The following is a 15,854-nucleotide window of genomic DNA, read 5'->3' on the forward strand; positions in this document are numbered from 1 at the left end:
AAACACACCTGTATCCTTACATAATGTATCATGAAACTAACTAACCCTTTCCCAATCCAAACAATTGAAATGTGTGCTTGAATTTTTGTTCTTTACAATCACTTTTTTGTTAGTAAACTCCTATATAGTTAAGAACTATTGTTTTTGTTATTATGGATCTGGGGGCTTTATGGCTCCTCTTCAATTCATTCTAAGGACTGGGGTTCCTTGTGAGCAACAATTTTTATCCATTACCTTGTAAGCGCACTGTTTTGCAATATAAATATCTATTCATATGTAACAATTCTTAATAATTCCAAAACACATTTTAAATGTATTAAGTGGAATGTTTATTTAAACGTTTCCAGTACATGCATTCATGAAATGAAATTAACAGATGTGTTGTTTGTTGCTCATATCCAGAGTTAAAAAAATTCTGTGGGTAATGTGCCAATTGTATCTTTTTTAGGTGTGTTCATGTATAATGTGAAAAGCACTTACTGCAATCACCATGTCTGTATGTCTGTTCATTTGTCTGGCCAGAAGAAAGCACTGATTTTGATTAAATTTGGCACATTTTTTCTTCTTGTCAGGGCAGTTCAGTTTTTTAATAAGATATATTGAATACATCGTGCTGTACTTATTTTTGAAACTTCAAAATTTCCCACTGAAAAACATTTGGTGAATTTGTGAACTCATCTGTCTTTCAGCGTGTTTGTCCCTACCATGGCTGGTCACGTTTGTCATTAATAATTGCTAACCCTCATGAGTGCTTCTTTTATCATATTAAAAAATACATTTTTTAATAATAGTTGTCTACTGTATTTATTGTGGGTACATACAGGAGTATTCCCAACAGGATTGGAAAGCCTTCTGCACTCATAAAAAAGAATTACAGTGTCTGAAACATGTTGGTCAGGCTTCTGTGTAAACTATGTTTTCTACCTTAGATTTTTGTTACATATTGTGACTAATGTGATGATTGGCCAGGATCATTACCCAGCCGGGATTCCAATGGGGAGGAAGGACTGAGGGAGGAAGCATGGTTGAGATATTATGTCCCCTAAGATGCTAGAGGGCAGCCTATCTGGGTTACTACAGCATCATGGATCCCCATGGAGCAGCCCTGTTGGGTTTTATGGGTACCACCAGGGGGTTCTGTAGGTACGGCTAAGCCCTTGTGGCACCACTTCCACCACACCCGGAAGTGCTGCTGGAAGAAGGAACACCTGAAGCACTTCTGGGTGCATTATAAAAGGAGTCACCTCACTCCAGTTGAGGAGCCAGAATCAGGAGGTGGAGGACAAAGCTTGTCAGAGGAGGAATGAAGATGGACAGAGAGGAAGAGACAAGGAAAAAGAAAGGACCGTGCTTATTTGTACATTTGGTTCTTTGTGTTGTGCTGTGTAGTGGGGAGCACCAGAAAAGTGTTTTCCCTCTTAAATAAAGGTGTGCTGTTTGGCAAGACTGGGCACTGTGTCTCAGTTTGGGGAGCTGTACACCCTCTGGTGGTCCAGTGGAATTTCTGTTTCTTTGGAATTAATAACATGGACTTTATTTAATTTCCACTACTTTGAGATTGCATGCTTGTTGTCTGTCAGTAATATATACAGTGATCCCTCGCTGTATCGCGCTTCGACTTTCATGGCTTTACTCCATTGCGGATTTTAAATGTAAGCATATCTAAATATATATCACGGATTTTTCGCTGGTTCACGGATTTCTGCGGACAATGGGTCATTTAATTTATGGTACATGCTTCCTCAGTCTGTTTGCCCAGTTGATTTCATACAAGGGACGCTATTGGCGCTACCCAATCAGAGCAGGTATTATGTATTAAATAAAACTCCTCAATGATATACGATGTGCTTCGCACACTTCAAAGCTCCAACAGCCTATATTGATTTTTGATTGTTTGCTTTTCTCTGTCTCTCTCACTCTTTCTGACATTTTCTGCTCCTGACGGAGGGGGTGTGAGCAGAGAGGCTGTTTGCTTAGAAGATACGGACGCTCCTCTAAAAAATGCTGAAAGACTGCCTTCACATTGATCCCTTCATTGCGGCCGCTTTATCGCGGTGCTACGCATACTTAAAAGCCCAACAGCCGTATTGATTTTTGATTGTTTACTTTTCTCTCTCTCTCTCTCTGACATTCTCTGCTCCTGACGCACTCTTTTGAAGAGAAGATATGCTTGCATTCTTTTAATTGTGAGAAAGAACTGTCATCTCTGTCTTGTCATGGAGCACAGTTTAAACCTTTGACTAAAGGGTGTTATTTCATGTCTAGAGGGCTCTAATAATGTTAAAAAACATATTTAGAAGGTCGTAAACAGGTTTTCTATGCTCTAACTGTTTAAATATTAGATTTAAAAATAAAGAATCCTACTTCGTGGAAATTCATTTATCTGTCTGGAGCGGATTAACCGTGATAAACGAGGGTTTACTGTAAAACTGTACGGAGAATATTTATAAACAGTGTGGGAGAGTTTCTAAAGGCTTAAAATATATAAAAATAACCATACAAACATATGGTTTCCACTTCGCGGATTATCACCTATCGCGGGGGGTTATGGAAAGCAACCCCCACGATCGAGGAGGGATTACTGTAATGTGTTATTGAAAATCTCTTGGTTGTTTATTATTTATTTATTGTTGGGGAAATTCTTTTAAGTAGCAGCTGATACCACCACTCTAAGGGTTCCAGTGGACATCCTTTATTACATCAGATCTGATGGAGTCTGCACATGAACACCTCAGTTCACTATGACAAGACTAAAGATTGCGTAAGAGTTTAAGATAATTAAGACTAGGATAATCTGCATAGCACTGCTATAAAATTCACAACTTGCATCACTCAATACAAAGAGGATAGCTGAGCCAAATTTACAGCCAATGTTTTGCAAAGATAGAAGGGTACCAAAATATCTAGATAAGAGTAACACAATTTTGCAAAACATCATATTACATAGGAATTTCTTATACAGCACAGTCATATGAAAAAGTTTGGGAACCCCTCTTAATTCTTTGGATTTTTATTTATCATTGGCTGAGCTTTCAAAGTAGCAACTTCCTTTTAACATATGACATGCCTTATGGAAACAGTAGTATTTCAGCGGTGACATTAAGTTTATTTGATTGACAGAGAATATGCATCATAACAAAATTAGGTGCATAAATTTGGCCACCCCAACAGAGATATTACATCAATACTTAGTTGAGCCTCCTTTTGCAAATATAACTGCCTCTAGACGCCTCCTATAGCCTGTGAGAAGTGTCTGGATTCTGGATGGAGGTATTTTTCTTCCATATAAAATCTCTCCAGTTAAGTTAAATTTGATGGCTGCCGAAAATTGAGAACACCATTTAAGAAAAGTCGTTATTACTACCTCATTCTGTTGCAGCAAATGGAGATTCAGTTTTTCTTTTTTTTGCTATTTTGGATGTGAAACATTCAGGCAACAGAGGTGTGAACCCAATTTAGTGTCCTTTTAAGTTTTACATTCCACCTTGGGGCCAGGCTATTCTTTCTTTTCAAAAAAATGCATGCTTTGTTGCCTCTGATGGGCTTGGGAAATCAGCTTTTACCTGCAGGTAGAAAAACATCAAGAGTTTTTCTCATTATTGAACAGTATTGTAACATTTACTCTGTTTTTGCTGAAAGTGCTTGGGAATCTCACAGGGAAGGGGAAGACACCAGTTGTTGCATCGGTCTTCCTATTAATACCTTATGAGATGTCAGATCCATAGTTTTGATGGGGTCACACCATATAAACATTATACTGTACAGTGGGTTTTGGGTAATTCAAACATGTAGAGCACAGCACTCTGCCATTAGTCTAGTTGAAGCCAAGGCCAAATAAACATGGATTCTCGTCTGTGGCATTACAACATTGATGAACAATGGGCTGAAGTGAGATTTCTTTGGGAAGAGGGCTTCACTAGACTAATGGCACATCACTGTGCTGTGTGTGTTCAAACTACCCATAAGCCATTGTGAATGTTTTGTATTGCATCATCTTCTAACCATTGAATTTACTGTGTAATGTTCAAATTGCCTTTATTTTCAGTATTACCCTCATTATTTTTGGAAGTGTATTACCATTTAGAGCTTCATAATAGTTTCAGAATTTCAAATTGTGGTGATGTGATGTATAAAAGTTAGATTTTGTTTTTATATCTTTAATTGTAAGCTAAACAAAGCAAGTGCAGTATTATTTCAGGAAGCATGTTTTACTTTATTGATAAGAAATGGTGGGGCTTTGATGTTTAACTAAACAAGTCCAAACCCCTAACCCTTATGGCTGTGGAGGTGGAACATGTGTCAAACCAGTTTGGAATAGATGACCAATAGAGTCCAACTGCAGTCAGGACAGTTTTAGGCCTCGGACAGATTCAGCGACCAGAGACATTCTGAGGCCCGTAAGAGGACGCCCCTGTCAGCTGTGTCTCTTTTGACTCCACCCACTTTCCATGCCCCCACCCTCATGTTTGCGGTACACTTTTGTGCTAAACGTACTATTATAGTTATGGTGGCAAATTAAACGTGTATGCAAAGAAAATATTCTAAATAAAAAAAGCTTCACCAGGATAAACTGTCGTGCTAATGTACTAAATGTGTCTTCGTACCTGCTGCGAGATTGTGAGTCATCCCCAATGGGTACGCAAAGCCGCTCAGCTAACAGAGAAGGTCTTAGTTGGGTGATTCAAACGACTACTTTATACATCTTCGTGCTTCTGAGGGTGAGTGTGTCATTCCTCTGGAGCATAAACTATGCCCCAATTAATGCATCGTCAATATAAATATAAAAATTTTGTACACCAGTAATAATATAGTACGAATGATATAATACAGAGAGGACCACAAAGACACTACTCTTAAATGTCCGGCGAGTAGTATTGCATATTTTGACTGTATACACAAATAATATGATTTATTTGATTCAGAGAATATGTAATGTTAATCGTAGCTGAGTGCAGCATATAATTTAATCTTCTTCGTTTTCTTCCTTAGCATTTCACATTTTTATATCAGGTCAGCCTTCTGATAACCAGTGTAGATCCTTAGCCACAGAGCCACTACTCCATTGAGTGTAGCATATAACTAACGTATTAAGAAGTGCAATCTCGTGAATGAGACATGACAAACGCAGATATAAAACGTAAACTATAAAATACAAAATGTTAAGATGTTTTGTTCAATTTGTTTCTAATATATTACACCAAACCAACTGCTTCAGATGCAGAACTGAAAAGCCTTGATAGTTTAGAAGTTTAATAAATGCTGAATACACGTTTGAGTAACTAAAGGGAATTGAAATTGTCATAAAGGCCTGTGCGTTGGAGCTGGGGAGTCCTCTACTGTGCATCTGCAACTTGAGTCTGGAACAGGGAGTGTGCCGAGGCTTTGGAAAACATCCACTGAACAGGATCATCTCCAGACAGAGGAGCAGCTTCAGCGACAGACTGCTGTCACCGTCCTGCTCCACTGACAGACTGAGGAGATCGTTCCTCCCCCACACTATGCGGCTCTTCAATTCCACCCCTTAAATATTAATATTTTATAAAATAATTGTCTGTCTATTATACCTTAATTGTTATCACTCTTTAATTTAATATTGTTCTTTATCAGTATGCTGCTGCTGGAGTATGTGAATTTCCCCTTGGGATTAATAAAGTATCTATCTATCTATGTGGGGCGTGTAATATAGGTGTCAGTTCACCAGAGAAACAGGGGAATGGCTCTAGAAGGGGGTGTCAATTTATGGACCTCTTAGTGTCTAAAGTGCTCTGATCTGTCCGAGGCCGAAAACTGTCCTGACTGCAGCTAGACACTTCTCTAGATCACAGTGTTTGGACTTACATGAACCTATAAGCCATCCACCACAGGAAAACCATGAACTGCATAAACAAAGAACCCTAAGGTTGAGCTATACCTGAGCTATTCCATTAGTGAATGGTCCAGGAAAATGTTTATTTGTTAAGAACTAAACTGGGGTCAATAAAGAGAGAAGTTTGCAAAGGCATGCCTTCTTCCTACCATGTTGCATCCTGACAAAAGAATACCAGAAGATGACTAGAAGAAAGCAGGCTGCCTGGGCCTGTGCAGATGGTTAACTGACCAGGAAGAATCATAATATAAGTAGTATGATCATGATTGAGAGAATAAAAGTGGAAAAAAAACCAAAAAAAAAACGCTAACTTTTACAAGTACTATAAATTTACAGTGGCTGCTACAGATGCAAATCAAATGTATGTTTTTATTGTATAATATTAACAATAAGAGCAGCTCACTAATCAAAATGGTAAATATACGAGGCAGTCAGGATCAAACCGGGGACTGTTGATTACAAGTCAGCAATTCTTACCGCTGCGCCATGGAAACTGTTGAGTCATCCTTGCACCTTATGTGAAAGTGTTTATTTGATCTTTGGACTTCAAGCTTTACACATTTTATAGTTTATGTCTATGTTTTGTCATTTATTACTAAAATATGAAAAACATTTCTGTTTTAATGATGTGTTTACACAGATTATTGTAGAAACAGATTACACATGAAATGCATGCATTCCAAATAACGATCTATTATTTCCATTCTAAAACTCCAACACTTTACTCCCAGATAATCAAGACTGGAACTGGGAGAACTTTGTGCCCATTCTGCGGCGGTGGGGGATGGCATAGAAGGCTGCTTGCTGCTTGTTTTGATCGGCACATTTACAAGACAAAAGACGCTGATGGAGAGGTGCAAAGGGATTTAGTGGGCCAGATTTAGGCTTTGCTAATTCTAGTGTTAAGGTTTAAAACAAAACAAAAAAGTTCAAAAAAGTTTTTTCAAAAGCAGAGGACAACTGTAAATTCCTACTCTTAATGACAAAAATTATACTCTGTTCCTTTTTCTTTCAAATATTTATTAAACAATAAAAACACACAATAAAATAAGCAAAAAATATTGTGCATTATACATGGCACACACAGACACACAATCAAGTCCATAATCAAATGCTTAAATCATAAAAACAGACAATGCTTACTAATGACCTAATCTTGACTACTCACAATTCCGTTCAGGAGGACATGGATCTCTGTCTCATATCATTTATCAGAGGGGTGTCCACCACCTGAACATGATGGTGGTCCCACCTCCTGATACTCTTATTTTTAAAGGGGACAGGGAACATAAGTAAACATGAATACAGAAACACAAAAATAAACCCAATACTAAATAAATAATTCATAAACAATACATTATTAAAAACATAACCCACAATAGGACCAAACATTTTCAAGAAGAAAATATGTAATATAATATACAATAAATAAAAATACCAGATTATACTTTACATGAGCTAAAAACAATCCCTAGCTAAAACAAAAAAGTACAACAGTCTTGATGGTCTTGCCAGTTTTCTTTTCAGTTAGTCCAGTGTTTTAAAATCCCACTTCTAAAGCCTAGTGAGTTGTACTGACTCTACATTTAAGGTGGGGAGGTTTGTGTCAAGCCTTTACTTTTGCTGAATAACTGCTCTAATTTTATACATTGAGGTGGTTTTGTTTTTGTGTGTTTTATGGTTGAATACTTCTTGTATGTGTTGGTCTTTAGAGCATATCATATAAGCCTGAAGTCCCATGATCACTGTCCACATATGTATTAGATTTCAGTCAGACCCATACCTCCCTCAGATCTCAGGATGCAAGGTCCTGGAATGCACTTGTATATTAGCTAATGTACATGCAGTGGTTTTGTTTTAGAGTCCAGTTTGTAGCATTAACTTTGGAATCAAAGATTGGCCACAAAACACTATATCAAAACAGGGGTTGCTATTTGGATTATAGCATTAATTTTTTTGTGTAATGCTAGAAAATCCTCAGGAGGTTCCTATGTTGTACAAAGGCATTTTCGGCCAATAGTCTGCCTTATTGTTTAGAACAGTTCCTTCATTAAATGACCAAGTATTTATAAGCTTCTTCTGGGTCCAATTCTCTAATACAATTTTGATCAAGATCAATATGTGCAGTGGATGTACATTTTTTCTTTTATTAATGAAAGTTGCTGTTGCACAAAGACCAAATGTAAAATATACGTCATTCAAAAACTCTTTCAACAAGTTTAGGTCATCCACAAATAACAGGAGAGTGAAGCCATGACCAAGATTACTTAAGGGAAGTGCTTATTGGGTTTAACACTATACATAAGAGTGATGATAAAGAGGCTCCCAGAAATGTTCCTATTATGTTGTTTAGATTTGAGATTTTGATGTGGCCTCTGTCATGGTGACACTATAGAGCTATCTGAAAGTACACTGCAGTAGTGGTGAAATTTATCAGAAAAGGGTGGTCTTATATACTTCCAAGCACTTGAGGATTCAGCTGTGCAGCATGCAATCACTTTTGTTTATTTTTTTTTTATTTAATATCAATAGTCCAGGCTTCTGCCTTTCTTGCAGTACTTGAGGATTACTTAATAGGTGGTATTTTCTTCTGTATGATCTTCTTTTATTTCCCTTCTGTTCAAAAAAATGTTATTTGTAATAGATCTAGGTATTTCTAAACCCCAACATACTCTGCCATTTACACTCTGCCATATCCTGGTACAAGGATGTTAAATATTTAAGGCAGAAGTTGACTACAGCATGAGCAACCAGATGTTTTCCTGTTAGCAGCATTTCTGTGTTTGTTTTCTGTTTCTTCAGCAGTACCTCATGCCGTGCGATTTCTTTCAGTTTGTCTGGGTTTTGCTTTGTTGTTTATTTATTAAGTTTTTGGGCATCTTTATATTTTTCTCCATAAAATTTCAGGGAGTTTTTTTTTTTTTTTCTCCTAGTAGCAGTTACTTCCAGGGTGCCCCACTTAACATCCTGTGCATCATTTTTGGATTGTCTTTGAATAGCCCACTGCTATCGTGGGCTGCATCAGGAGTGGGCAGGAGTAGTATAGGAACCTAATCAAGGACTTTGTTAAATGGTGCGACTCAAACCACCTACAACTGAACACCAGCAAAACTAAGGAGCTGGTGGTGGATTTTAGGAGGACCAGGCCCCACATGGACCCCGTGATCATCAGAGGTGACTGAGTGCAGAGGGTGCAGAACTATAAATACCTGGGAGTGCAGCTGGATGATAAATTGGACTGGACTGCCAATACTGATGCTCTGTGCAAGAAAGGTCAGAGCCGACTAGAACTTCTTAGAAGGCTGGCGTCCTTCAACATTTGCAATAAGATACTGATGTTCTATCAGACAGTTGTGGCAAGCGCCCTCTTCTATGTGGTGGTGTGCTGGGGTGGCAGCATAAAGAAGAGGGATGCCTCACACCTGGACAAATTGGTGAGGAAGGCAGGCTCTATTGTAAGCATGGAGCTGGCCAGTTTGATATCCGTGGCAAAGCGACGGGCACTAAGCAGGCTCCTGTCAATCATGGAGAATCCACTGCATCCACTAAACAGTATCATCTCCAGACAGAGGAGCAGCTTCAGCGAGAGACTGCTGTCACCGTCCTGCTCCACTGACAGACTGAGGAGATTGTTACTCCCCCACACTATGCGACTCTTCAGTCCCACCCTATGGGGGGTTTGGTAAACGCTAACATTATACAAAGTTATTGTCTGTTATACCTGCATTTTTATCACTCTTTAATTTAATATTGTTTTTAATCAGTATGCTGCTGCTGGAGTACATGAATTTCCCCTTGGGATTAATAAAGTATCTATCTAGTCTGTTCTACATCCTTTCTTAGGGTTTCTGCTTTATATTGTGACACATGAAAAGTGTCTTGCACCCCAAACCATGAGGCTGAGTTTCAGTACTTTAGCAAAACTAGCTTCATTCTGCTTGAAACAAGAACAGCACAGTCATTTATTGTACCAGGATCTACCATTCTCCTATACACAAACACAGCAGTCAGGCAGGGTCGTGGCCAGGTTTGTGGCCAAGTAATACTGTTCCCAACATTTATAATGTTCCTTGCATCACCCATCGATGACAGGTGAATATAGTGTGACCACTACCTTCCACAGATGTGGCAATCACACTTCGGGACACACTTCAGCATTACTTCCCGTTGACAGGGTTCCAAAAGAGTTCAGAAACCTAACAATATCCTCTTAAACTTTGTGATTCTGCCTGAATTGCAGTTTGTCATTGCAAAGATCATGTGTTAATATACAATTCTTGGATGTGTCTGATGTACTTCTACTAGACTCTTGTGATCTTGCTGCTTTATACTGTACGATTATACTTTGATTAATTCCACTCTACGCAACATCACCATCCTGCATTCCACTTTCATCCATGATGTTGCCTAACTTTGATTTTTTTCTATCCTCATATTTTAGAGGTGTGTGGATTTGCTAGACAAAACTGAATCCTGTCTACTGTTGTTAAGTTGATGATTTAGCTTTGCTCTAAGTTATGGCTTTATTCACCTAGAGTCTGGTATTGCTTCATGTTATTTCTGATCACTTTTCTCTTCTATACATTTCTGAATCATTGTCTTTTGATCAAGTCCAGGAACTTTTCTTTCACGTCCTTCATCTCTAATGATGGAGTCATATTAATTTTGTTGTGTTGTTCTCTTTAGTTGGTTTGTTCACTTTTGGATTTAATTGACTCTTGTTGTTTTTCTAATTGATTTTTCAAATTCTGGTCGCTCTTCTTTATGGACTATGAGGGTAGACTTCTTTTGATGTATCAGTTTCTTTTGAACTTAAACTTCCATTGTCACTTTTAATCTGCTGTACCACCATTCATTCCTGTAACTCCACTGTAACTCCTCTACATATTGTTTGAATTTCATTGAGATCTGGTTGGTTTTGAAGACATTACACTTCTGGGTGATACTTTTGAGGTTTTAATAGTCTGTATTTTAGCCTTTGAAAACAAATTCAGAAAATCTTTTTTTTTTTTTTTTTTTAATTTAAACTTAATTTGGCTGTTGGAGGGTTTGTATTGGGAAAATGCTGCTCATCTTTCTTCAGTATTATTCCTTATTTTGCTGATGTTTTGGATTACTTCTTTTGTCTTATTTGTTTTCTTAGTTATCTAATATGGAAAATTAGCTTATATTTCTTCACTGAGGTTTTGAGCGAGTCCCCCTGGCATGTCTTTCAGTTTAGAACTCAAGATCAGTTGTGTAGAAGTAGCACTACTTTATCTCTTTGTCTTTAATTGACAACTGGATTGTGTCTAGTCCTTTCATTTTCTTGCTCACGGAATGCTTGTGTGGTCTTTTCTGTTTCAATGTGGTGGGATCACTGTGAATTCTTTTGTGGCTCTGAAGATTACACTTGTGTGAAAACCGTTTGCCACACTCGGAACAGCAATACGGCTTCTCTCCAGTATGAATTCTTTTGTGGCTCTGAAGACTGCTCCACTGAGAAAACTGCTTACCACATTCAGAACAGTAATATGGCTTCTCTCCTGTATGAACTCTTTTGTGGCTCTGAAAACCACTCCTGTCTGTAAACTGTTTGCCACAATCAGAACAGCAATATGGCTTCTCTCCCGTATGAATTTTTTTGTGACTCCAAAGACTGCTACTTTGAGAAAAATGCTTGCCACATTCAGAACAGCAATACGGCTTCTCTCCTGTGTGAACTGGAATGTGTCTTTTAAGACTGCTCATATGCAAAAACTGTTTACCACATTCGGAACAGCAATATGGCTTCTCTCCTGTATGAATTTTTTTGTGAACCTGAAGATGACTACTTTGAGAAAAACATTTCCCACATTCAGAGCAGCAGTATGGCTTCTCTCCAGTGTGAATTCTTTTGTGGTTCTGAAGATGGCTCCTTTTTAAAAACTGTTTGCCACATTCAGAACAATAATACAGCTTCTCTCCAGTATGAATTCTTGTGTGGGTCTGAAGACTGGTGACTTGAGAGAATTGTTTTCCACATTCCGAGCAGCAATACATCTCCCCTCCAGTATGAATTTTAGTGTGTCTCTGTAAGGTGCTCTTCAATGAAAAGTGTTTCCCACATTCAGAGCAGCAATATGGCTTCTCTCCAGTGTGTATTTTAGTGTGTTTCCGAAGATTACTCTTGTCGTGGAACTGTTTGCCACATTCCAAACAGCAATATGGCCTATCATCAGTATGAATTTTAGCATTTTCCTGAAGAGTACTTCTGTTAAAAAATTGTTTGCCACATGACAAACAGCACTGCTGCTTCTTTCCTGTTTGAATTCTTGTGCGACTCCGAGGATTCCTTGAAGTACAAAATCGTTTGCCACATTCCAAACAGTAGTGAGGCTTGTTTCCTGTATAAATTTAAAATGAAAATTAAAAGCTTATTTTTCAATCCGCTGTGCCATTTCTCACATTGAGTTACAAAATACATTTTGGCTGAAGTTAGGAACAAGCTTTTAAAAGCATAAGTAAAGACAAAAATAGAAAGACATTCAACTTGTTAATTTTCCCTTATCTTTCACAACTACTTACTATATGAGGACAATCACTGAAGCCAAGAATTTGAAACAGCAAACTACATGGACTGTGTGTGATAGACCCAATTTACAAGCTACCTGTAATAGCCTTCAGTAGAGTTCTTGTATGTGATCTGGTTGGACTCTACAACCCAGACACATGCTGGAGAAGCTCATCTTTTTTTCTGAACAGAGGCTTTCACTACCTGTTGGGGTCATCTGCCTGAGCAAGGTCAACATTAAGTGGGGATCAGTTGACAACTCAGCATCTCTCTTTAACCAAATGTCCAGAACATGTGATATCAGAGCAGATGTCACAATTACAGTTGTCATTGAACTCTGATTACAAGCTTCTCTGGATCTAAAGGATCTTGGGCCAATCGCAGAGTTTGTTATAGGCAATTCAAGACTGCCACAGAAATCCAGTAACAACTCAAAACTTGGCCTCACCTCATACAACTTTTTCTTCACAATCACATTCTTAAATGTGTCTTTATCTTTCTCAAACTGGATGAAAGAAATTAGGTCTGCACAGTCAGTAAATGGCATACAAATAGTTGTTTGACACAAACATGCAAACAATAAAGTTCTCCTCTGTGCAACTTGAACTCTCATTTCAGTGAACTTCTCATCAACTAGAACAAATTCAAACAGTAAGCACCCTGCCAAAGTCTTGCATTCCCATACATACAGTACTACCAAGGCCTCTGTGGTGGGGCAACTGCAGAAGACACATCACCCTAGATCAAGAAATATAGTTCTAACTATATCACTCTGGTATGCATTAACTTCCTGCATGACCTCTAGGTCTTGCTTCACCTGAGAAGTAACATCTATATGCAATGACAAAGTTTACATTGCCAAGGTCTAGTATATCTGGAATTTTCTTACTCTTGTCTATTCCCAATTGTCATTGCATCGAATTCTCATGCTTCACCTAGTGTGTGGTAGGCCCACAAGGTTGCACCACATAACTTTGTATAATGTTAACGTTTACCCCCAACGGGTGGGTGGAATTGAAGAGTTGCATAGTGTGGGGGAGGAACGATCTCCTCAGTCTGTCAGTGGATGCAGTGGATTCTACATGATTGGCAGGAGCCTGCTCAGCGGCTGTCGCTTTGGCACGGATGTCAAACTGTCCAGCTCCATGCCTACAATAGAGCCTTCCTTCCTCACCAGTTTGTCCAGTGAAAAGTGACAGACTGGATAGAATTGATTAGGGCACAGTGGCCTCTGTAATGTCTGATAAGTCAATCTGATATCAGAATCCCTAGAATGGATGGTCTCTTGGTTTTAATTTCAAACCACTGGTAAGTATTCTCATTATTTATCTGGTCTTTTTTCTTCTCTTATTCTGGATTCAAAAAAAGCAGAGTATTGTGAAATTTATAAGGAATATAAATGTATTTTTCTGTTAACTTTACCTGATTAATCGACTTTATAATTTTCATAATTATTCACCTTTTGTGCAGTTTTCTCCTTTAACTATAACTGAATAAGAACAATTAACATCAAGAAGAGCAGATATGGAACCAAAATCTTCAAGACTGCAACTACACAAGGTTCAGGCCAATGAGTGAACCTACTAGTAAATAATGGCTTAATTAACTAAAACACCTGGGGTCTCATGTAGAAACTGTGTGTACGCACAAAAATGTGTTTGTACACACGTTTCCCCACTCACTTTGTGATGTATAAAAACTAAACTTAGTTAAACTAAACAACCTCATACCATGTGTACACACGTTTCTGCTTGGTTTTGCAAACGGGAGATACCCAGTGTTAAAGTAGTGCCACTGTTTCTGTGTCGTTTCCCTTTCTCTTTCAGATTCACTACCATGATGTGGGCTTTATCAGATACACCAAAATTAACTGCATATTGCTTACAAATTTTATTCACTTGATTGTAATCCCTCTGTAACAATATAATGGTGCATAAAAAAGCCAAATTATTCCAACTACCAGAGCTGCTTTAGCGTTATTAGAAGACATTGCAATCTCTATATATAATCTTCATTTGGATCTCGATCTTTGTTTGTCCGCGAATTAATTAGAAGAAGCACTAGAGGACAGTAGAGAGACAGCTAAAACATAGCCATTGCATTAAGAATCTCCTCCAGGATTATACTACTGAAGACTGTAGTACTCCAGTCACACCTCAAAACACAGACATTCAAACTAAACAAATTGTTGTGCTTTAAATTAACTAAAGAGATCTTTATTTAGATCTTGATCTTTGTTTGTCCGTGAATTCCATGCATGCGTAGACCACCTTCCATTTTAATACGTTGTTGTTACTCACGGATGTCAACAATGTGCCGGAATAATGAAAGGGGTGGTGGACAGTGTTACGCTGGTTAGCTCCTGAGGCCTGGTTAGAGAATGAGATTGCCGAAGATAAAAGGTACGTGCCTACGTAACATATGAATGAAAGAAAGACAGTGGGTAAAATGAATGACAACGTAACAGCACGTTCCGGAAATTATTATTGTTACGTTGTAGCCGGCGAGTGCTATGCGTCTCACAGTTGTACCGTGGCTTGATCACATGTCAGTAAAGTGATCCCTATTTATGCTTTAAAGAGCCTGGATACCTATGTGTCCCCCTTTTATAACCATTGCTCCGTGTATATTGCCTTACTCTTTGGATTGCCACAAAGCAACCTACGAGATTGGAGAAAGGTTGAGAAGAGATCGTGAGAGGAAACGATAGCTTCGTGAAAATGAGACAGACTGTGAACGGACAGAAGCAGAAATGCTCCTACACCACCACATAATTACGACTCGGACAGTGATTCCGAGTAGGCCGTTCCTATCAAATCAATATCCAAGGGTTTTCTTTTGTAATTTTGTTTCCCTTATAAAAAATCATAATGCTGTGCGACGAAGGGTCCAGTTCACGACTGGCAGCCGCGTTTAAACAGGGAGCCCTTCACAGACAACTTTAACACGCCGCAACGTAGTTGGGCGCACATGGCTAGTGGAAGAATAAGAAGAGAGCAGGTATTTACAGATCATACTGTCCCCCATAACAATGACTGGCTTCTATGTCGATTTAGATTTCCAAGAGCTACCTTCTTGGAGTTGTGTGCTGTTAGAATACTAGGATGTATACTTGATATCACTTTTATGATGAAATGAATAAAGTGCAATGAACATACTTTAACAGGTAAATTGTTTACTTTATTTAAATAATGTACACTCTTAATAAGGGGACAGGGTGGCATGATGGAAGCGCTGCTGCCTTGCAACAAGGGGCTCACATCCTGTGTGTTCCCTGCCTGGAGTTTGTATGTTTTTTGTGCTTCGATTTCCTTCCAAAGCATTGCAGGGTAGTGGATTTGGGGATGCTAAAATTAACACTATTATTGTATATATACAAGCACTGTGCACAAGGCAGTAACAATCTCTGGCTGGGGTGCCTGCTCATCACTACTGCTGCGTCACCGTGCCCCCACA

General features: G+C 38.5%; 1 protein-coding gene across 1 annotated transcript in view; it reads right to left on the reverse strand.

Annotated features, from left to right (window-relative positions):
- LOC120533373 (zinc finger protein 260-like) overlaps nucleotides 1–15,854 on the reverse strand; it is an 87,488-nt gene that overhangs the window by 45,963 nt on the left and 25,671 nt on the right. Inside the window, exons 3-4 of the mRNA XM_039760225.1 lie at nucleotides 11,227–12,231; nucleotides 9,791–9,793 (exon numbers count right to left, since the gene is read on the reverse strand). Of these exons, the coding sequence (XP_039616159.1) occupies nucleotides 9,791–9,793; nucleotides 11,227–12,231 (1,008 nt within the window). The remainder of the gene's footprint in view (nucleotides 1–9,790; nucleotides 9,794–11,226; nucleotides 12,232–15,854) is intronic.

This window comes from Polypterus senegalus, chromosome 8 (assembly GCF_016835505.1).
Source record: "Polypterus senegalus isolate Bchr_013 chromosome 8, ASM1683550v1, whole genome shotgun sequence".
NCBI classification, from domain to species: domain Eukaryota; kingdom Metazoa; phylum Chordata; class Cladistia; order Polypteriformes; family Polypteridae; genus Polypterus; species Polypterus senegalus.